At 39.5% G+C, this 25,066-nt stretch overlaps 1 protein-coding gene across 1 annotated transcript in view; it reads right to left on the bottom strand.

Moving 5' to 3' along the window:
- Positions 1 to 702: 702 nt before the first annotated feature.
- LOC125133402 (uncharacterized) overlaps positions 703 to 25,066 on the bottom strand; it is a 758,349-nt gene continuing 733,985 nt past the window's right edge. The window contains exon 7 of the mRNA XM_047791511.1: positions 703 to 988. Coding sequence (XP_047647467.1) covers positions 703 to 988 — 286 coding nt within the window. The remainder of the gene's footprint in view (positions 989 to 25,066) is intronic.

Raw genomic sequence — 25,066 nt, 5'->3', positions numbered from 1 at the left:
TGCTGCAGAATGAGAAAGACCTGACTAGCCAATGTTGGCTTTGAAGCTGAAAAGGAACCTCAAGTTAAGGAATGCAAGCAGTCTCTAGAATCTGAAAAAGGTAGGGAAATTAATTCTCTCCTGGAGCCTCTAGAAGGAATACAGATCTGTTGATATTTTGATTTTAGCCCAGAGACGCCAATTTCAGACTTCTAAACCTCTAAGATAATAAGTTTGCATTGTTTTAAACAACAAAGTTCATGACAATTTGTTATGAGAGCAATAGGAAACTAATACAGCATTTAAGACTGAAATCTCCAGGCCCAGGGATCTAGGAGAAGGAAGAAGAGGTGGAGACCTGACAGATGGCAGAAATAGAACACACTGAGGACAGCACAACCACAGTGCACACCACTTGCTAACCTGTACTGCAGGCAAGTTGAATTCACTGAGAAGCAAATTTACTTTTCATCTCAGATGCTCAGACTTATAAAATGCTCTCATGCCTTAGGCGGCACCTGATAGGATTTTTTTTCCCTCAGTTTTGAGGGTTCATCATAACTTTTGTCTTTCAATAAAGAACTTTCTCAGCTTCATTCAGAAGGACAAGCACCTGTCTCATCCTATTCCATAACCTCCTGGTGGCCACAGTAGTGAAATACTACACAAAAATTATGATTTTTAAAAGTTCAAGAGCATATATTCTCAAAGCACCAGTATCTATTATTTGCATTCTATAAAAACTACTGGTAAACTCTTCCCCTGGGCTGCTGGTTTCTGAATGGGCCTTACCACGCTCTGACCCAGCTGCTCCCGAAAGAAGTAATCCATGTTTCTCTTCTGCAGGCTGTCAAGGTAGTGCTGAAAGCGAGTGTACGTATACGGGTAGCAGTAAGCAAATTGATAAATATCTTCTTCTCGGTCAAAACAAAATGCAAAGGACATCACGTAATTCTTCCTATGGTCTGGGCAGCGGTAGTAGTAAACATTTTTAGGTGGCAGCCTTTGCCTGGAAGATACAAACAAAGAAATTTAGGCATATCAGATGGTCATTCAAGCTTCAAAATGTAATCAGTGGGAATAAATGCCCAAGAGAAAAACTGTACCATTAGGAAACTTAGGTGGTGGCCAAGGCCAACAACATATAACATACATGGCAAAAAAGAGACTAGAATCTGGTAGCACTTCCATCCCTACCTTTTATCAACTGTTCAGACAATGCACAGTTAAGTATGAACAAGTTTTATTCATTGTTTGTTCTTATTTTGAGCACCTATTATATGCCCAGGCCCAGAGTGTGCTAGATTCTTGATGTATAATATTAAATAAGACAGGCTGGGTGTTTGTCTTCTTGAGGTATATATCTTGGTGAGGAAGCAGTCAACAAAATATTTTAAAGAAATATATAATATAGATACAGACTCTAAAAGTGCTTTGAGGGGAAATAGTGGGATATTATAGTGACATAAATAGGGGAGCCTACTTTTTCTCAAGGAGGTCAGATTTTCATAGTGTAACACTAATTTAAACATTTTAAAATAAGTTAACATGCATTGTGAATATTCAAGGGAGAGAAAAGAATATTCAACCTTTCTTTAAATTATTCCTATTATTTCTCTGTAGAGCACTCCATGAGACCAATTTTCCACAGAAGCACTTTGGGAAATATTGCTTTAAAATACGCTGTGTAGGCAATTCTGCTAAGCCAACGTAACAGGCTCATTCTCCAATACACAGCACTGAAACACATACATGAGAAAAGGCAAAATGTTCTAGTTACAATTCCTATAACTTACTTATATTCACCCACTTCACAGGCTTAAACTGACTGCTTTCTAAGTTTTAGCCACCAGCTTTATTTGGAAGCTTCTTAAGGGCAAATGTGTTTCTGGGGTTTCTGGCATGGTGGGGGGAAAATGTAAAGCCCACTGCAGTGGCATTCGGTTGAGAAGCCAAGGGGCACAGGAGCACATGGAGGAAAGCATGAGGAGGGTGGTACCAGAACTGAAGTTGAGAAAAACAATAATGGTGCTGGATCTGGGTAGGGGGCCTGGAGAAAACAGTTAAGAGCTCCACATCATTATAACACATGCCAGTGGTGTATTGCACAATCCTGTTTCTACCTTGGTGTCTTTCTGAGGCTGCCTCAGTGGCCAGAAAGGGAGGTAAGGCTGTTGACTTCCTGTGGAAGAGCAAACATTACATGGCACTGATGCTGTACATGTTTCTGCTCATACTGCTTGCCTGTAGCCCTGGATGCTATGACTCTCACACACACAGTAAGTGGAATGCAGAGAGGGGAAGAAGGCAAAAGAAAAGGAAAGAAAAAGAAGAAGGAGGGAGAAATGAGGGGAAAGAAAGGAAGAAGTGGAGAGATCACACTACTATAGGTTGCTTCTGGGACTCATTCCTAACTGATTTAATTATCATGCCTATCCTGTCCAGGTGGGCATGGCCAACTGAAAAAAAAATGCCTAACCTAAAAGTTGGGAATGACTTTGGCAGATATACCGAGGATTTAAGCCTGGGAAACAGGCACTCAGATAGCGCTGAGGGGCTGTTCTAAAGCGGTAAGGGAGGAGCCAAGATATAAAGGGTTTTTTGTTAAACAAACAAACAAAACCAGGTAGTAGTAATATCAAAAGAATACTGCTAATTAAAAAATACAAGACATGTCAGATGAATGAATTTAGCACTTTCCTACATACGGGAAGATGCAAGAGTCTGGGTTCACTGAAATCATTCCTTTGATATGAATCTCAACTACCTAGGGCCAGTGTCCCGTTTTTTGTTTGTTTTTTTTTTGTTTTTTTTTTTTTTTGAAACCCCTCAGGGTGCACAATCGGGGTGGCTGCAAGTGGCTGATGGTTTAATGGTTCAAAATCTTTTGTATACTGTTAAGGCAGGTGACTTTCTTCATCCACACTATTGTTACCCCACTAAGAAGACAGGGTCACGGAGGTCCATAAAGTTAGGAAGCTTATGCACAGTCTCAAGCGAGTAAATGACAGAGCTGGGATTCAAATCTGTTTCTATCTGATTCCAAGTCAGTACTAGCATACTTCTCCGGAGTCCTTCTAGATAAATTATGGGCTTCTGACACTCCAGACATGAGTGTGTGCCAAGGCCAGGAGGTCAGAAGAAACAAGTAAAATGTTTGAACTGCAAGGGTTTCATTACGGCGGAAGCACAAAGAATGGGAATGGAAATCACGAGAAAGAGGTCTGAAGAGGAAGGCAGGAGTCATCTTAGGAAGAGACTGCAGTTGTCCCTCCACACCCCTGGGCTTTACATCTGCAGATATGAAAGGATGACTATTTAAACCATGGTAAGGAACTTAAACATTACCCTGAGGTCACAGGGTACCTTTCAAATGAGTAAAAGAAGTAAAGAACCATGACTGTGCCAGTCCAAGGGATAGACGAGAATGAGAATGGTCAGAAGGACAGAGTAGTAACTGCACAGGTATAGAAAATAATACAAACTTGACTATTAGATGAAAGTGGCTGATGGGATGAGCCATGGAGTCCAAGACAGGTAGGAATCCAAAGGCGATGAAGAGGACAGGATGTAGAGAGAACAGCTCAAGCAAAAAGGAATAGGACTTTTCACATGAAAGTCCATGGTAGTATCACAAGCTGTCTAGAGGTTATGCTTAGGCCCACCGACAGAGCCCATTTGACCCTGCGCCCAAAGCCGGGAGGAATAAACATGCAAGTAACAACAGACTTCCTGTGACACGAACCAGCTTTAAGGCAAATTCCCTAGGCACTCCTCCTTTCTAAACTGATTACTACCCTCAGCCTTCCTACATTGAAATTTTGGAGCTGCCAGTGATGAAATAGAGATGAAAAAGGCCTGGAAAGTGAATGAGACATGAAGGGTCCCCTCTTGATTCTTCTGTACATGGAATACAGGAGAATAAGCAGTTCCTAAAAAGGCAAAGGGGGAAGGAATGGCTGCCAGGATAGTCAGGCTTTTTAGCTCACTGTTCTATTCAGCAAATATTTAAATATCATGTACTATAGACTGGTTAATTCAAGGGGTAAAGGAATTAGTGGATTAAAACTGGGGATCCAAGGGAGACTATTAACCTAGGAGCTGAGTTTCACCAGAAAATGAAGGGATAGAAAAGGGAGCAGTTGAAAACCAAGATAAGAGGGAGAAGAAGAGAACAGAGCAGGGATAAGAATAAATAATGGTCTGTAATTGTAATTTGACTGAACATGAAGGAATGTGAGGCTGGTGGAGTAAGCGAGTCTCAGGGTTCCAGATCTGTATTCAGGGACAGTATCAGTGGAAATGGCCTTGAGGTCTCCAACCAATGGTCTGTGATAGCTGCTCTAGGGTTTGAGTCTGAGTCTCCTAGAGCACATGGTGAGCATGTCTTCACACACAAGTGATTCCTAAGTCACAGGTGTCTCAGGTTGTGATGCTGATGTTTTCAAATCTTCATTTACTAGTATATCCAATCAAGTTCCACGCTTTAAGTTCAATCATCTCAGTTTTCTCCTATTCTAGCCACATTTAGCAACTTGACTCAGAGCGCCTGCTGTCTCCACCAAATTTGATCATGTGCTCTCAGAAGAATTTATCTAATGTTTGCAGCTATCCTAGTTCCTCTGCCGAGTGGGTCCTAACCTGATTTGCAGACAGAATGAAGGTAATGGATCCTGTGGTGATCATTCAAGGAAGCTGAGAGGCTGCACAGGGCTTAGATGTTCCAGACTCTGCTAAGGATACTAACAAAAATCTGTTTGAGAAGGATTCAGTGGGCTAAATTCATGAGGATGCAAGTAACACAAAGAATAAAGGAAAGGAGGAATGGGTCTATGTAGGAGAAATGTGTCTCTCATTTGGAATGCACTTCTGGTTTTTCTCTTACTTTGCTCATTATGTTTTCACTATGTATCAGGCATGGTGTTAAATATTTTATATGCATTACCATTGAATACTCACGGTACCCTATGAGCTAGGAGCTATTAACATCTTCTTTACACAGACAAGAAAATCGAAGATCAGAGAGGTAAAAAATTCCCTGAGGTTGCACGGCTGGTAAGCCGCAGAGCCTGTATTGTATTCAGGCTAACATGACTCTGAAGTTTGTTACCCTGTGGTAACTTGCCATGTGCCTTTTTACCCTGGCCACCAACTCATAGTCTTACCTTCTGCTTCCAGAAAAATCTTGTCTCACCATACTCTCTCCAGTACTCTCCTACTAAAAATTCTTTAAACAACTTCCTATCTTGAAAAGGCTGCCCGTGATTCCAGCACTATCAGCCACTTCTCGCTCCTTGAACCTTATGTTTTATTCATACCGAACTACTCACAACCCTTGAATACAATATTGTGTCACACCTCCGACACATCTGTATCTTGGTGTTTGATCTTCCCTCCGTGCCAGGTATCTCACCTGCTAGGTAAACTCCTACTCATAGAAGTGGCATATTGTAGATTGTCAATAAAGGTTGAAATATTGTTAAATGAACTAATTAATAAACAGAAGACTATAAATACATGTCTCTTCTTTAATGCACCTCCTCTCTGAAGCCTTCTCTGACCATTCGTTCCTCATTAATTTTTTTCTACTTTGATATTTAATATTAATGTCAAACCATTTTTATCACCTAGTTTGTCTCTTAACGATAAGCATCAAAAGTAAATGGAGATTTCGTCAAAGGGAAGGTAGGCTTCTTGAAGACAGGAACAGTGTCACATTTTTTTTGCTCTTTCTCACAAGAAATGATACAGATGCCTAGTCACTTATGATGGAGCATGATAATGTGAGAAAAAAGAATGTATACATGTATGTGTAACTGGGTCACCACACTGTACAGCAGAAAAAAAAATAATGTATTGGGGGAAAAAATAAATGGTACCGATAAGTTTCAAATAGTACTTGCTTATTTAAAAAAGCACTGGTAAAATGAAAATAAGACTCATCTCCACAGATACATGGCAGGCATCACAAGGAGGTAAGTTTTACCTCAGTGTAAGGAGAGACTCTTCAACATTCAGCTGAAGGGAAAGTAGAAAAGTTTATGTTATGGAGGAGTATAAATACGGGAAGCTTTAAGGGGTTCCATAAAAAAAGTTCCTGTGCTTTATGTTAAGTTAAACAATGCAGTCTTCTGATTCCATTTAACACAGAGAGTCTGAGATAAGGAGGGAAAAATAAAACAATAATCATTGACCACGTGCTAGGCCATTTTAAGTACTCTGTCATGTATTAACTCCTTTAATCCTCACAATAATCCTCTGGAGTTATTCCTGTGATCCCAAATCATACGATTAAAAAAAAAAAAAATGAAGGTAGGAGTTCCCATTGTGGCTAGCTATAACGAACCCAACCAGTATCCATGAGGACTCGGGTTCGATCCCTGGCCTCGCTCAGGCACTGTGGTGGTGCCACTCAAAGATGCAGCTTGGATTTGGTGTGGCTTTGGCGGTGGTGTAGGCTGGCACCTACGGGGCTCTGATTCCACCCCTAGCCTGGGAACGTCCATATGCCATGGGTGCGGCCCTAAATAAACAAATTAAAAAAAAAAAAAAAAGGAAGGTAGGGTCAAGAATTCTTCTTCGGAGAAACATAGAAGACTCCAGAAAGGAAAAAGTTGAACACCTGACCCTGCTAGAGATGCAGGTTGATTGCAAGACCTGTGACATGTACTCTTGGGACTCAGACTAAAGGTTGATCCAGCTCTTGAAACAAGTTATCACGATCATCATCATCCACCCTTGAAACAAGGGCCCATCCTGATGACTAAAGAGAGCCGCTGCATGCGTGAGGGAGGCCTGTAACTTACATCCTCAATTCAGACATACATTCACATGTGGGTAAGCAAGCATACACACACACACACACACGCACACACACACATGCATACACATGTGTACTGCATGCATGTATATACTGAACACATTCACAATCATACAATGTATATTTTTCTACTAGATCCTCTATTTCTTTCTTTCTTTTTTTTTTCTTTTTGTCTTTTTAGGGCCGCATCCATGGCATATGGAGGTTCCCAGGCCAGAGGTTGAATCAGAGCTGTAGCTTCTGGCCTACACCACAGCCACAGCAACTTGGGATCCAAGCCACATCTGCAAGCTACACCACAGCTCATGGCAACACTGGATCCTTAACCCACTGAGGGAGGCCAGGGATTGAACCCATGTCCTCATGGGTACTAATTGGGTTCGTTAACCACTAAGCCACAATGGGAACTCCTAGAGCCTCTATTTCATCCTAATAACTTGAATATATCCCTTTCTCCACCATTAGGTTGAGCTCTCCTTGAGGGCAGGAACTATATATTGTTCATCTGGTTCTGCACGACAGAACCTGCAGGACAGCCTTGAATGGAGGACAAGTTCTGAAATGGTCATGAACTGGATAAATGAATATATTTTTGAGTGAACTTTAAGATATTAACATATTAAATAATTTCAACCATACCAATGCATGTATACTGTGCTCTATCCATGTGAAGCTGTGTCATGCCCTGAATACATTATGTTTCAGAAATCTCCATGCCATTTTAACTGCTGTTCTTTCTGTAATTGCCTTTCCCATACTTTTCTACATAGTGCGTCTATCCGTAGAAGAGTGAGACCTAGCTCAAATCACATTTCCTCTTTGAAGTCTCTGTCTACAACTCCCGGAATAATTAATTGCTCTAAATACTAATTACAGAAACTTCAGTGTTTCTAATTCATCACAAATCCATAACATGTAGCACAGTGCTTGACCCTGAAGAGGAGCTCAAAGCATGTTTATTGAATGAATGAGTGAATTTATGGTTTAACGAGTGTAAAAATTAATGATTCCTTCCCATTTACCATCCTCTTTGCCTTCTCTTCAAACCATCAGCCAGATTGCCAGGGCATCATTTTGGAAGTTACCAGAGCACAGAGGGAGAGACGCTCAGGACCCAAAGGAGAGAATACACAGGGCGCATTCCCTAGCCCTCCTCAGAACCCTGAAAGACAGGAGCCCTAATTTCCTTCCTCACTAAGCAGAAAATATAGATGTGTTCTAAACCCAGGGTCTTCCTTGACAGTGGACACAAACTTTTTTCTTCAAATTAGGAGCAAGAGAAATAACAAAGAATTAGTGTTTTTAGCCCATACATCCTAGCGGAGGTGTATGAACAAAGGTATTCAGATATTCCCAAAGGGAATGACATATACTGAGCACCTCCTCCATGCTGCCAATGTGCTACCTGTTTGATGTACACTGTTGTCTGACTGATACATATTCTTCCCACCATACCAAGGCTGTGGAATTTATCCAACAATTGCAATTGCAGAAATAGTCTCTTGGCTCCCCTTCTTTGTCTCTCCAGGGCAGGGAAGCACACTGGCATCCAGTTTCCAGGTATATTTGAAATTGAAGAAAGATTTCATCTCTCTTCCCTTCATGAGGACAGCTGAATCTCTGGCTTGTCAACCATGCCAACACATGGCCTTTAGTCTACATTTGGCTGTAACAATCCAAACAGTCACCTGGCTTGAGCCAGCTGGCCCCTCCGTTTCTTCTCTGGCATCTGCCACAGGTAGGCACAGGCATGAGTGCCCACATTATAAATCTACCCCCCTAGGCAAAGAGGACTTGCTCCCAATTCCAATCCTATCATCCTCCAAATAATTATAATAGTTTTCCTGTCACCAGCATATCTATTCTTATCTTTCTCTGCACTTTGTCACAGCTAATCTCTTGGTGAGTCACAGGGAGGGGGAGAAGGAGAGAGTGAGGGAGTGCTCAGATACAGGCAACACATTTTTACACCCAGTGTCTAATCAGATTATCATCTTATCAGGGGTTGATGGCATTAGTGGTGGGAGGAGAAAGACAGAGCTACATATTGCCAGCAGAGTTTTTGATAACAAAAAGACTGCTCGATTCTGGTGAATTAACCTTTTTGTCCTACACACTCTATTGTTTATTTTTCAGAGTTTATTTTATGTATAGGATTTTTTTTCTCTTTTTGGTCTATGCCTTCTGGAGAAGGACACCCACACACTGTGGCAGCAGCTGCTTCTATTAATTCCAAGCCATTAAAAAAAATTAAAATTAAACCCAATTACTTCGGCTGGTTTAGAGTCAGGGAATAGCTGAGACTGATTATTCCCTCTGGTCATGGACAGCAACAATATTCCTACCTACGCGTGTCTGCTGGCAGAATGCTAATGCAGCCAGAAACTCCAGGGAGGGGATCCTCATACAAAGAGAAGCCTCTATCTTCTCCAATCCAGATTCCTGGGAGGAGAACACTGGACAAAGAACTGAGTTGGGTGCTAGTTTACACTGTATTCCCTGGGCCAGACTCTACCTCTCTTGGTGTCTCTGTGTAAAATGTGGTTACTAAAATGTGTCCTGTATCCCTTTTAGGGTGACTGTTACGTGAAAAGGACTGTGTTTTCAAAGTGATCATTTGCTGGGATATAGGATAGTATAAGAGGCGTTTTTAGAATGCTGGATGTTTTGGGATCAGGTAGCCAGCTATAGCTGCAACAGTTCAGGTTTACACTGAAGTTTTATATCCAAGTTACTCTGTTGCTACATCATGGGAGGAATAATAATAAGGGTTCTGGGTGTGAAGTCACGAGACTGGAATCTTCTTGCAGTCACCTTGCAGAGAGCCTAGTATACAGAAGGCACCCGATAAATATTCTGAATAAATGAACAAATAAATCAGGCAGAGGTGAGTTAGAATGAATCGAGAGAGCTTTTGATGGCTTTATGAAATGTATTCAATTCCACTTTTGATGCCTTTATGAAATGTAGTCACTGTACAGTAGAAAGAATGTGGACCTAGGCTCTTGTTTACGTCCATCATTTATCAGTTGTGTGGCCTTAGGCCTGTATTTCCACATCCATAAAACAAAAACCACATCTAGCTCACAGGTTTCTTCTGAAGATTAGAGATGAGATTGGTGCATGACAAGCAACAGGTGCTCACGATGGTGGCTGTGATTATCACCATGCACTGTATGATGGATAGTTGGCATGGCACTGACTTGTTTCAGAATAATGAATCCCAAGTTAACAGTAAGAGAGTTTAGGCTATGAAACGGGCAAAACAGGTAGGACAGGGGACACAGGGTCAGTGATAACCCTGTTTTCTGTTCCTGACCCTTTCCATACGCAATGTCACCAATACCTTCCTTTCAAGATGTGCTCTCCAATAAAACTAAGTGTGAGGGAGCTTCCTGATGGCCTAGTGGATTAAAGATCTGGTGTTATCACTGCCGTGGCTCAGATTCGGTTCACGGCCCAGGAACTGCTCCGTGCCTCAGATATGGCCAACAAAACAAAACAAACCCAAAAAACAAAAACCAAAAATCCTAAATGTCTGTCTAGATGCAGAATGGCAGTTAACATCTTCAGGACCCAAACTGTGGTGGGAGATGTCTTTAAAGGTTTTGTCACTGCTGGTAGCTGGCTTTACCAGCCAATTACGCTGTGGCCCGTGTGGCAAACTGCCAGATGCCTGGAGCCTCCAGGTCATTAGTTGTTGGAATTAACTGGAAATATGGAATACTATAGGTTAAGAGGGTGAAAAATATATTTGGGAAACAGAGACTGAGCAATCCTGCTTATAGAGAATACTCTATTTTAAGTGTATTTATCATATGGTGTAAATCTAAAATTATTTTTTTTTGTACTCAATTTTTTTCAATAAACTATTTCACCATCAATGAACTAAAAAATACAAAAAATGCATGTTTTTTCCTCAGGAAATTCAGTAATAAACATGTTACTTGCATAAAATGTTTGTCACTATTTATGATCCACTTATAGGGGTATACTGATAACATGACCATATAAAACCAACAGACACAATTCTGCTGAAAAAACATCAGCAACTACTTGGTTTGACAGTTATTTTAAGAAAATGTACACCCAAAAACTATAATTTACATTTGTAAAATAAAACTACAGAAGAAAAATGATTGCAATTATTTTAGAATAGTCAATAGTACTTTAAATGAAAAGCCATACTTCAGAGTGATGTGTAGTATCACTTTTATTTAGGGTGCATGACTATTCTTCTAAAATAATTTCAATCATTTTTAATTCCAAGTTTTCTTGTATATAAAATGGTAGCTGTTAATGTCTTTTCTCTATTAGCAGAACAATTAAAACCAGCGATTTTATAATAGGGTCATTAGATGTTTCAAATTGAAAATAATTTAATTCCAATGTAATTCAATTATTTTCACCCAATTCATGGAATCGAAGTGAAGCTTTTAGAAATTCATTCCAGTGAAGGTTAAATACTGAGAGGTAATGATACTGTTAATTCAGAAAAATAAATTTCAACATTAAAAATAAAATTACTTATTTTTTGTTATAATAATATGAACACAAATTTTGATAAATGCACTTGTTAAATCAACAAACCTATTCAATAGAAACTTATTTTGAGTTGGTTGGAGATGTCCATATATATCAAAACTGCATCCAAAACAAGATTTTATTTACTACTCTCAAAATAGAAACCATGGTTCTCGAAATTTACGCAAAGTAAAAGAAACAATCTTTTATGAAAGTAATGCTAAACCACACACACAAAGAGAATTCCTTTTATTTTTTTATTTTTTTATCTTTTTTGTCTTTTTGCCATGTCTTGGGCCGCTACCGCGGCATATGGAGGTTCCCAGGCTAGGGGTCGAATCGGAGCTGAAGCCACTGTCCTACACCAGAGCCACAGCAACGTGGGATCCGAGCCGTGTCTGCCACCTACACCACAGCTCTTGGCAACGCCGGATCCTTAACCCACTGAGCAAGGCCAGGGATCGAACCCGCAACCTCATGGTTCCTAGTCAGATTCGTTATCCACTGAGCCACGATGGGAACTCCAAGAATTCTTTTTAAAGTTTCAGGAAGTCAGACCATGCTTATTTTCTTTACTTTGTGCCATCAATGGGATCTTAGAGATTTTGAGCCTTTAATAAGCTTCTCTGTTAATCAACGTTGATTTTGCTGTGTGTTTTTTTGTTTTTACTGTTAATGAGGCCCCTAAATTTTGTTAATGAGACCTCTAAATGAGAACAAAATTTTGGTTACATCTTGTTCAAAATCAATTGGAAATCTTTAATCAAGTATTCAACAAATGAAGCACCAAAGTATTTTAGCTTTTAAAGCCTTTATGAATCTGCAATTATTGAAAACAAAGCTTTCAAACAGGAAGACATGACATTTATCTCTACAAAAGCAAGGGAAGAACCGCACAAATTAAATGATGAAAGCACAATTGGAATACAAGATTTAATTTTGAAATTCAGTGATTATACTTCGGGATAACTCAGTTTATAAGGAGAATTTTTTAATGAAGCTCCAATTTTTAATTGGATATTTATATACATGGACCACAGTGGAATGAAATTGAAAGGCCTGCAATTTTGGAGCATCTGCATTTGGCAAAAATTTAAAAGAATCAAGGAGAAGCTTATTTGACAGAAGTTTTTTTATAAAAAAAATTATCCAAGAAAAATTTTTGGGAGGGAGTAAACAAGATAATAACTATGAAAATAGCTGGACTAAAATGTTTATGTATTTCAATAATAAAAGGCTTATAACTGTGAATGTCCTCAGTTTGGAATAATTTGCTGTAAGTTTACCAGGTAACTCAATACTTACAGATAATGCCTTTTATTTAAGAATATTATGATCTATAAAGGGGAATCAATTGAATGCAGCAACAATTTAAAGTTTATTAACCATAAAATGGCAATTCTGGAGAAGATTGAAGGCAACACCATCAAAAACAAAAAATAAGCCATATTAAAAATATTCTTAAAGTAAAAAACCACACGAGCATCACAATAGACGCAGAAAAAGCATTTGACAAATTCCAACATCCATTCATGACCAAAACTCTTACCAAAGTGGGTATAGAGGGAACATACCTTAACATAATAAAAGCCATTTACAACAAACCCACAGCAAATATTATACTCAATGGAGAAAAGCTGAAAGCCTTCCCACTAAAATCTAGAACAAGACAAAGATGTCCATTCTCACCACTGTTATTCAACGTAGTATTGGAAGTCCTGGCCACAGCAATCAGACAAACAAAAGAAATAAAAGGCATCCAAATAGGAAGAGAAGAGGTAAAACTGTCACTGTATGCAGATGACATGATACTATCTATAGAAAACCCTAAGGACTCAACCCAAAAACTACTTGAACTGATCAACAAATTCAGCAAAATAGCCAGATATATGATTAGCATTCAGAAATCAGTTGCATTTCTATATACTAACAATGAAATATTAGAAAGGGAATACAGAAATACAATACCTTTTAAAATTGCACCCCCCAAAAATCAGATATCTGGGAATACACCTGACAAAGGAGGTAAAGGACTTATAAGCTTGAGACGAGTTCTAAGCCCAGAGCTGGCTAGTGGGTTCCCAGCAGAGTTGGATAAAGGTGAGTATTGTGGTGAGGGGGCTTCTAATCTGCTCCGTGAATTAGATTTTGCAGAAGCTTCACACAATGCTTCTCTCAGATAAAGATAAAGGCATTAACAATCCAGACAAAGGATCCCTTCCTCTCCTCTATAGTAATAGGGTCTCACATAATGCAGCACCCTGGTTTGTTCCTTGATTTTCCTGCTTCTTCTTCCACCACTAAGAGATAAGAGCTTTTTTGGGGGAAAAAATTGTGTTGGGGAAATAACAATAAATAAAAAAGGTTAAGTGTACTCTAATTATACCAAATGGCCGGGAAAAAAGAGATCAGAGCTTTTAAGCCAAAAGATTTGTTGTTGCTCAGCCTTACCATGTGGGAAGCCACCTAAGAGGACTTCTAGACTGTAAATGCAGAGCTCAGCCTGGTACTAGGCTGATGTAGAGCTCCCCAGTACAGAGTGAGTGTGGTTATGGACTGTTCCCCAGCACTCAACGAGTGAGGTATTACAAGCTAGACATGCCCAAGGTTGTTAAGGGGGTTGGGGGGGTTAAGAATAGACAAAGAAACATAGGGATATGGGGCCATCTGGAGCACCATCATTGGGTCTTATCATCTCCCCTTCCCCATCTTCACCCAAATCCTAGCACAGGGAATAAGTACCTATGCACTAAGTGAAATGAATTGAGACCACAGTAGAAAGACTGAGGGGAACATCAGAAGAGTAGATTCAAATGGCCTGAAGTCAGTCCAAGGAAGCCAGAAAATGGACTAAATTCCAGGTTGCTAAATCCAGGGAGCTTAGCCAAAAAGCAAAGTAAAAAAATGATCTGGGCCAAAACCAAGGTTTCTAAGCCCAGGGGACTGGGAATGACAGACAGTGATGCTGGATCCAAGACTTAATCAGCAGCTGAGAAAGTAGACTCCCCAGGAGAAAAATGAGGAGGGGCAGAGAGCATGGGTAGCAAGTGACTTCTAGCTCTCCAGGGCAGAGAGTACCATCACAGTCTCAGTCTCTTACCCACAGTCTCGAGTGGATACAAATGTGATCAGGATCAGTGAGAAGGAGGAGAGTAGGATTCCTAAGCAGAGATGGTGTACATACCAGATTCTAAGCCAGGTCACATGGAAATTACTCTTTCCTACTATAATAGGAGGAACTGGGAGTAAGATCTACCCCCCAGGAATGAAAGGCTGGTGTGAATACATGGGGAGCAGAACAGAAATCTTGAGGCAATATCCCCCTAGAGTGTCGTTTCCCAACAGTGGATGAGGAAGCCAGGCCAAGGCGTGGCTTTGTCTGAAAAGGAACAATGACTTAATGACCTGTGGATACATAAGGAGTGGTGGACTATTAGGTATGGGATTTGAGCTGCAGAAGCAAAGCACTGACTGAAAAACAAAGACTGAGTTATGGCACAGTCCTGGGAATCTCTCACACAGAGAAGGGCAGTTTTCCCTAGTAGTGTCAAAAGAATCACTATAACAGTATGAAAGCTGCCCAGGAATATGGATTCAGCAACAAACATCAGATTAATAGGATCAGAAATGTGAGAGGTTAAGAATGGAGACTGACACAGGAGTCAGAGGCAAAGCAAAGATCCATCATTCTGACTAGGAAGACAGGTTAGGTCAGGATTTAATCATGATTCTGAGAAAAAAATCCCAGGAAGTAGAGGAACTTTCATCTTCTTGCCAGTCTTACCCATCATCTTCAGGACAGGACGGAACCCCATTCATGGCTAAGACATACCCATGGTTCAGTCTATAGTTTGACAAACCACAGGAGTCTAACAAGGTCTATTGTGTCTAGCCTACTATGTCTAGAGTTAATTACCTTTTTTTACCTGCAATAGTTATGCTGCTGCCCTGCTCCTGTGATTCCTGTACCACCGGAAGTTAACATGCATCACACTTTACTATAGCTCAATATGGGTCTTCCTTATTCCATTACAATGCAAAGGCCATGTCTCTATTTGCATACCCTGAAGCCCTAGTGGCTAACCCAAATCTAGTACATCATAATCACTAAATAAGCAATTTTTCCTGAATGAATAAATGAATGAATGAGTGAAAGAGAGTGAATAATTCAGAGAATAGCAAAAGTTGAGGTCAAAAAGGAATATAGGGGTCAGATCATAGACTGCCTTGTAAGCCATGCTGTGAAGACTAACCCTAAGAAGTGAAGAGCCACTAATGTATTTTAAGTGTGTTCTTAGCAACCCCCTACACTCAAAAGTCACTGGCTCCTAAGGGGACACCAGCTATGCTCTGTTAGGGCATCCTCTCATAGAAAAGCTGATTGAAATGCTGATTCACAGGCATCAGCTCAGACATTTTGGTCTTCATCACATGAAAGACAGTGTCTAAGTCCATCTCTCAGTACCCATCACTTGCCTGTGAATGGTCCAGATTCCTCTCTACACCATGGATCATCACAGTTAAAAAATTATATGAAAGAACTCGTATATCAGTGTATTTATTAATCTCAGAAGCTCTAAATTCTTGTAATTCATAACCTGCCACTTTGAAAGGCTATAATATTAATTTCACTAATAAAATGGACTCAATAAAGAGTTTTTGGTAATTGAAATGAGTAAATGAACTTTGCAAGTCTTCCAGAAATTTGGGTGCCGGAGTACAAGAGATGAGGAACTTTTTATTTTCTTCCAATAAGAAATACATAATTGTTCTTTGAAAGATTTTCTTTGTATCCTATCTGAGAGGTCAGTAAACTCTTTATACTAATACAACAATACACTTTTGTAGAAAGATGGGACTTTTAGGATCACCTAGCCCAGTGTCTTTCAAACGTTTTTTAGTTTCTTCAAAAGTGATTTTGAAAATAAATAAATAAAATAGATGACCAACAAAGACCCACTATATGGCACAGGGAAATCTACTCAGTATTCTGTAATAACCTATATGGAAAATAGAATGGATATATGTATAGCTGATTCACTCTGCTGTATTTCTGAAACTAATACAACACTGTAAGTCAACTATACTCCAAAAATTTTTTTTAAAGAAAAAAGTTCTTTCTTCAAAAGAAAGCTAGCAGAGAAGCACAGTATATAAAAAACAAATGAACAGATAAATAGAATTCAGATGGCAAGAAATAAGGCAAACGGGATTGTTGGACTTGATTTTGTTCAAACTTTTCATTTTATAACTGAAGTCTAGAGAGGTAGATGACTGGGCTAAAGCCACCCTGGAGGTTAGAGGCAGAGCTGAGAACTGCTCTTCTAATTATATTTTTGTTTATTCATCAAACAATTATTTATCAAGCACAGTCCCCCCCCCCAACCCAGGACTTTATTTCAAACAGAAATTAAAAATTAAAAATTGAGGTATTCTTGTTGTGGCTCAGAGGTTGATGAACCAAACTAGGATCCATGATGATGCAGGTTTGATCCCAGGCCTCGCTCAGTGGGTTAAGGATCTGGCGTTGCTGTGAGCTGTGATGTAGGTCGCATATGCGGCTTGGATCTGGCATTGCTGCAACTGTGGTGGAGGTTGTCAGCTCCAGCTCCAGTTTAACCCCTGGCCTGGGAACCTCCATGTGCTGCAGGCATGGCCCTAAAAACCAAAAAAAAAAAAAAAAAATCAAGAGCTATTTTCTGGTGTTTGGGGAAGGAATAAACTAGTATATAAAACAAAGTTCATATATATATATATAATATATTTATGTTATATACATTCTTAAATTACTATAATTTCAATAAATAATATACATTATGTTATAATAATAATACCAAGTGGTAATAAGTTCTGTGAAGAAAAAAAGACAACATAAGGAAAAGGGAATGGAAAGTCAAGGAAGGGGGTGATTAGTTAGTTACACAGGGTTGTCAAGAAAGGCCCTTCTGCTGAGACAACACTTAAATAAAGTGAAGGAGGGAACCCAGTGGATTTCTGGGAGGAAGCAAGTCCAGTCAGTTTCCTTGCCACTCCTGCTCCTCCAGGGCAGAGTACCTACTGGGTCCCAGGAACTGCATTAGCCCCTTTATTAGAATGAAGGCTTGGTGCATTGAGGAGAATATAGATTTTAGAAGCAAACAGATATGGTGTTGAATCCAGGTTTTGCCAGTTGGTTAACTTATCCTCTTTTACCTTCAATTTTCTGGTTTTTAAAATGGAAATATTATTTTTTTTGAAGATTTGTTCAAAAGATCTAATAAGAAAATGCACATAATGTTCTGCACATGGTGTTCTGACATACCCCAGTGCTCTACAGTTGGGAGCTTTCTTTGAATTAGGAATTCTTGCTGTAGTTGACATTTGTAAATTTTGGCTGCTTGGCATCTATGTCCTCTTCCCAACAGTAAACTATTTCCTATACTTAAAATGACTCCTTCCTCAATGGGTACAGTTTGTTGGAAAGGCCTTGCTGACCCATGCCAAAACACATAGCCCTATTTAGGATAATGAGATATGACCACCATGGAATCTGTACCTTAAATAGAAAGAAAGTAATGAAAGACTAGGTGTCCCTTCATATCCTGACCAGGCCGGTCCACTCAAAGACCACTTTTTTTGTGTGTGGCTTCCTCTCCCTGGCGCTAAGACTCTTCACTTCTTGTTCACCCTCAAGTCTCTACTTCCCACTGATTCTATAGGTCCCCAATATTCTTCAGATGCATTTCACTTTGTGTAAGTTAAACAGAATAGATTTCTGTTCTTACCAACTAAATAAATTATATGTTGTGATACAGTTCAACCAATTCAACTGGAGACAATGAAAATGACAACATAAGCCATATTTGCCTTCTAGATAATTAGAATTATGTCATTGATGAGTAATGTTGATAAATAAATTTTTGATTACATTATGGTCTTTGTCAACTTATTTACCTCTCTGAAAAGCAGTTTCTCAAACTAAAAAAAAAAAAAAGATTAAAAACAAAACAAAAGAAGATTAAACTAAGAGAACCTCAAAGGATCTTTACAGAATTGACATTCTAGGATTCCAAAGTCTATGAAGTTATGAGTCTAAGAATTTCATTATAATGTTTAGTTTTATAAGCTATATTCAAAGCTTTAATCAAAGGCCAGTAAAGGAAAATTTTCAGATCACAAGATAGCCTCAAATCACACTATTGAAGCAGCTGCCTGTTTCACCTCAGAGTAGTGGTAGCTCAGACATTCGGCTGCTTCTTGGATTGAGTAAGAAGTGTGCGGTAGAGGAGAAGTGCTGCGTCCACTGAAAGATGTCATTGAAGACCACACAGCTAGTCAACAGAAGTTAGCCATGGCTTCAACTCCAGGGGATAGCACTTAAACAGAACACTGCCTGCAATATAATGTGGACCTTCATAAGAGAGGTGGGGAGGGGTGGTGATGAGAGAAGAATTCCTAAAGAGGTTGGCTTCAAACTGATAAGGATAAAATGTGGTTTCATTCAAATAGGAGGAAAGATTTCTCAGACAGAGGACGTGTATATGGAAAGGACAAGAGATGAGACTCTGAAGCATAGATTTTATGTGGAAATCACTGGAGAGGAGTCTGAAGAGGAGCTTGAATTCAACTGCAGGGAATAGGGTGGGATTTGGATGTCAGACTAAGGAATATCATCAATCAGATATACCATACATATGCTCTGCTTTCTCCAGATCGCCTTTCCTGCTTTGTATCTGCACCCTCTGTCTTGCATACTATGGCATCAAGGGAGGGAGGAGATCCAGGTAATGTTAGCAGAGTTCACGTAGAGAACTTTGGAGAAGTGTTAGCTAAAATAAAAGAAGTAGGTAGATTAATTTTTTCCAAGCAGGACTATTGAAAAGCAAGCCAGCTTCCTCTCAAATGCTCTTACAACTGGCCTAATCCCATCTGGGAGAGTTCTAGGTGAAATCTTGAGGTAGGTCTGGAATTCAGGGAGGGGTGGAAAAATGGTGTTACATGTGGAAAGAGGAGGGCTGTGAAGGTAGAGTGATCAGAGAGGCTATACTTTTCTCCCCAAGCTGGCCTTCTATTTTGAAGCATCAGATTAAGAAAGTGTTCTGAAAACTGACAAGTTACTGCAATAGGGAAAAAAGAAGAAAACAAACCCCATGGAGGGAAGACAAAGGTGATGGGATCAAGAGGCACTCAAAAGGAGAAAGGCCTTCTTTACTGGAAGATTTATTAGAGAGCATAGCTTGCTTCCATCCCAGAGGTAGAAATGACTTGGACAATAAATTCAGCAGTGAGTCCTGTCCTTTTGGGCTGAGACCATCCACAATGAAATGTTTGTCAAAAATGAGTCCAAATCCACCTTAAGGCTTCCAGCTTGCTGAAGATGGATTCCCAGCCTGGTAAATATATATCTAAGAGGATAAGGGCAAAAGGGATGGCAACTTTGACCTTTCTGGATTAGTTTTGGTGGAAAACTGCATCTCCGTTTACTTGTAAATCAGTCCGAATGTAGCTATACAATGTCCACATCCCTGGAAAGAGCAAAGCTAATCAAAAAATGCTTCTAAAGGCCAAGCAGCCAATAGATGCATCCTGAAGAAAAGAGAACGGCTCCCCTGCACATGAGGTGAGTATGCCCCACCTGGCTAACCTGCAATTTAAAAATTTAGTCATTTCTCAATTATCTGAGTCAGTCAAAGCAGCTTTATATAAATAATGCAAAACTCAAGCACACATTCAGCACTTTCTCTGTGCAAGCATTTTCCCAAGTATGGGAGATTTAAAGATGAATAAGACGCAGTTCTCTCCCCATACCCTAAGCAACTGGATTATATATACATATGTGTGTGTGTGTTTATATATACATACATGTTTACATATGTATATATAAAAAACAAATATTAAACAAAAGAGGAAATAATGAGATATCATGGGAAAGAAAATGAACAAAGTTTGAAGTAATATTATAACAGATGCATACCATGAAGTTAATGTGAACTCATTAGAAGTAGGCTTTAAATTTGAGCTTCCTAGTATCCAAAGCAAAGAAAGAACTATGAAAAGTCATATTTTTTTTTCCCACTGTACAGCATGGGGATCAAGTTATTCTTACATGTATACATTTTCCCCCTACCCTTTGTTCTGTTGCAACATGAGTATCTAGACATAGTTCTCAATGCTACTCAGCAGGATCTCCTTGTAAATCTATTCTAAATTGTATCTGATAAGCCCAAGCTCCCAATCCTTCCCATTCCCTCCCTCTCCCGTCAGGCAGCCACAAGTCTATTCTCCAAGTCCATAATTTTCTTTTCTGTGGAGATGTTCATTTGTGCTGGATATTAGATTCCAGTTGTAAGTAATATCATATGGTATTTGTCTTTGTCTTTCTGACTCATTTCAGTCAGTATGAGAGTCTCTAGCTCCATCCATGTTGCTGCAAATGGCATGATGTCATTCTTTTTTATGGCTGAGTAGTATTCCATTGTGTATATATATCACATCTTCCAAATCCAATCATCTGTCGATGGACATTTGGGTTGTTTCCATGTCTTGGCTATTGTGAATAGTGCTGCAATGAACATGCGGGTGCACGTGTCTCTTTTAAGTAGAGTTTTGTCCGGATAGATGCCCAAGAGTGGGATTGCGGGGTCATATGGAAGTTCTATGTATAGATTTCTAAGGTATCTCCAAACTGTTCTCCATAGTGGCTATACCCGTTTACATTCCCACCAATAGTGCAGGAGGGTTCCCTTTTCTCCACACCCCCTCCAGCACTTGTTATTTGTGGACTTACTAATGATGGCCATTCTGACTGGTGTGAGGTGGTATCTCATGGTAGTTTTGATTTGCATTTCTCTTATAACCAGCGATGTTGAGCATTTTTTCATGTGTTTGTTGGCCATCTGTTTATCTCCCTTGGAGAACAGTCTATTCAGGTCTTTTGAAAAGTCCAGGACCAGATGGCTTCACAGGCGAATTCTATCAAACATATAAAAAGGATCTGGTGTCCATCCTCCTTAAACTCTTTCAAAAGGTCGAAGAAGAAGGAATACTCCCAAAGACATTCTATGATGCCACCATCACCCTCATTCCAAAACCAGACAAAGATACCACCAAAAAAGAAAACTATCGCCCAATATCATTGATGAATATAGATGCAAAAATTCTCAACAAAATCTTAGCCAACTGAATCCAACAACATATCAAAAAGATCATACAACATGAGCAGGTAGGGTTCATCCCAGGTTCACAAGGATGGTTCAACATATGCAAATCAATCAATGTCATACACCACATTAACAAAAGAAAAGTCAAAAATCATATGATCATCTCAATAGACGCAGAAAAAACATTTGACAAAGTCCAACATCCATTCATGATCAAGACCCTCGCCAAAGTGGGTATAGAGGGAACATTCCTGAATATAATCAAAGCCATTTATGAGAAACCCACAGCAAATATAATCCTCAGTGGGGAAAAAACTGAAAGCCTTCTCACTCAAATCTGAAACAAGACAGGGATGCCCACTCTCACCACTGCTCTTCAACATAGTTTTGGAAGTCCTAGCCACAGCAATTAGACAAACCAAAGAAATAAAAGGCATCCATATAGGAAGAGAAGAGATAAAAAAACTGTCACTGTATGCAGATGACATGATACTATACATAGAAAACCCTAAGGACTCAACCCCAAAACTCCTTGAACTGATTAATAAATTCAGCAAAGTAGCAGGATATAAGATTAACATTCAGAAGTCAGTTGCATTTCTCTATACCAGCAAGGAAACATTAGAAAAGGAATACAAAAAATACGATACCTTTTAAAATTGCACCTCACAAAATCAAATACCTCGGAATACACCTGACCAAGGAGGTAAAGGACCTATATGCTGAGAACTATAAAATTTTAATCAAAGAAATCAAAGAAGATGTAAAGAAATGGAAAGATATTCCATGTTCCTGGATTGGGAAAATCAATATTGTAAAAATGGCCATACTACCCAAAGCAATCTACAGATTCAATGCAATCCCTATCAAATTACCCAGGACATTTTTCACAGAACTAGAACAAACAATCCAAACATTTATATGGAACCACAAAAGACCCAGAATCGCCAAAGCAATCCTGAGGAACAAAAACCACGCTGGAGGCATAACTCTCCCAGACTTCAAGAAATACTACAAAGCCACAGTCATCAAAACAGCATGGTACTGGTATCAAAACAGACAGACAGACCAATGGAACAGAACAGAGAACCCGGAAATAAACCCTGACACCTATGGTCAATTAATCTTTGACAGGGAGGCAAGAACATAAAATGGGGAAAAGAAAGTCTATTCAGCAAACATTGCTGGGAAACCTGGACAGCTGCATGCAAAGCAATGAAATTAGAACATACCCTCACCCCATGCACAAAAATAAACTCAAAATGGCTGAAAGACTTAAATATAAGACAGGACACGGAGTTCCCATCATGGCGCAATGGTTAACGAATCCAATTAGGAACCATGAGGTTGCAGGTTCGATCCCTGGCCTTACTCAGTGGGTGAAGGACCCGGCGTTGCCGTGAGCTGTGGTGTAGGTTGCAGACACGGCTCGGATCCCGCGTTGCTGTGGCTCTGGCGTAGGCCGGTGGCTACAGCTCCGATTGGACCCCTAGCCTGGGAACCTCCATATGCCACAGGAGTGGCCCTAGAAAAGGCAAAAAGACAAAAAAAAAAAAAAGACAGGACACCATCAAACTCCTAGAAGAGAACATAGGCAAAACACTCTCTGACATCAACATCATGAATATTTTCTCAGGTCAGTCTCCCAAAGCAATAGAAATTAGAGCAAAAATAAACCCATGGGACCTCATCAAACTGAAAAGCTTTTGCACAGCAAAGGAAACCAAAAACAAAACAAAAAGACAACTTACAGAATGGGAGAAAATAGTTTCAAATGATGCAACAGACAAGGGCTTAATCTCTAGAATATAGAAGCAACTTATACAACTTAATAGCAAAAAAGCCAATCAATCATATGTTCTTAAGAGCTCATAAGCTAAAAATGATCCAGTTGCTTAGGGCAAAAATAAGTCAACTACTTGCAATTTTTCCTGGTCATGAAACCTCACAAATTTTTCTCATGCTTTCAGAAGTGTTTTCTTACCATCTGAAGATTAAATTCATTAATAAAATTCATAATATTGTTTTTATGGAGTCCTTCAATTCAGGCCATTCTACAATATGCCAAATGGCAATTCTACAAAAGCAGCTCTATGAAGCACAAAGACAACACAATCCAGCAATGCAGTTCTCAGATTATCTAGTGTGGTCCAAAGTCAGGGGAGCTAATAAACTGTGTATCTTCAATCAGATTTCCATTAATGCTGTTTCTTGCATCTAGACTTTTATTTAGAATAAGAGAGCAAAGAATATGAGCTTCTGCTATGTACCAAATTTCTGGAATAAAAAAAGCCTACTCAGGTAGTTAAAAGCATAATCTTACAGTCTTACACTCCACTAAGTGAAAGATATGATATGTTCTTTTGAAAATTAAGAAATCAGCAAAGCTGTGTGCCTGGGTAGATGATCAAAGAACACGTGGATAGCACCAACGTTACTCATGAAAAACATACAGGATCTAATCTAATGCACTGACGATTGGCATAAAATTGTGGACTTCTCACCTTTCGATTTTAAATAGACAATATATTTTCTCTTTTAATTACAACTGGATTTTCATTGAAATTGTTGGCTACTGTGTCAAGCTGGGCAAAGGCTTTCTTACATTTCAAAGAGACAAAATCTTGGGAGTAACTATACACTCACTAGGGAGTGTGTTTGGCCTGTGCTCTAAAATGCCACTTTGAGGAAAGGGAGTCTGGAAAAGTTCCCTCTTCAGTGATTGTGTTTTAATAAATAAAAAGGCAGCTGCAATGAAGAGAAAGCAGCATATAGACAAAAACCCTACAAGTAAATTGTCGGCAAAATGTTGCAGTCATCCCCCGGCATGTGCTTGCGAGAGAATGATGGGACGCTTGTCAACACACGTAGAGCAAATGATAGGAAAAGACTCCCATATATAATTCATCGCTCTATCAAGTTAAATACACAAATACCTCAATTGTAGGTTGGCACAGACTGAATATTTTAAAGCTTCCCACAGTGCTCTGGGTCCTCATTGTTGCCATTCCAGACACCAGGAAACAAGCATTTCCCTCATTCAGAGTCACTGACAAGCACCTCTCTTCTCTTGGTCAACAAGCATCATCACTTTATGCTGGCTGGCTGTGCCCTCCTTGGCCAGAAGCAATCACGGAGAGACGTCAAGCCAGAGGGAATACTCTTAAGTATACTCATATTTTTATATTAGTTAGGTATAGGGTTCTATTGTTCCTTATTCCAAGAGGAGAATTTTTACTGTAGCATCTACATATGTCAATGAACTTTGTGTGTGTGTGTGTGTGTGTGTGTGTGTGTGTGTGCGCGTGTGCGCACAAGCACTCTCCCTATCCTAGGTATAAACTGCTTGAGAATACTGAGCTGTCCTTACTGTCTTGGTGCACCCAGCACCTCTCATGTAGGCAATGCTTTAAAAAGTTGACTACACATGAATAAATGACTACAGAAGGATTTTCCCCCACCACAAAAAATGTGATTTCTGAGCGCTCAACACCATCACCTCACTGATCTTCGTTCTATACACTCATTCGTGTCTGATTCAAATCATCAAAGGTACATTGAGAGCACTTCATACAATATATGCTGCACGAGATTTCTGCATATA

The sequence above is a fragment of the Phacochoerus africanus genome, chromosome 8, assembly GCF_016906955.1.
Source record: "Phacochoerus africanus isolate WHEZ1 chromosome 8, ROS_Pafr_v1, whole genome shotgun sequence".
In the NCBI taxonomy this organism is placed as follows: Eukaryota; Metazoa; Chordata; class Mammalia; order Artiodactyla; family Suidae; genus Phacochoerus; species Phacochoerus africanus.
The sequence above is the reverse complement of the archived record's forward strand: the minus strand, read 5'-3'. Positions and strand labels throughout refer to the sequence as shown.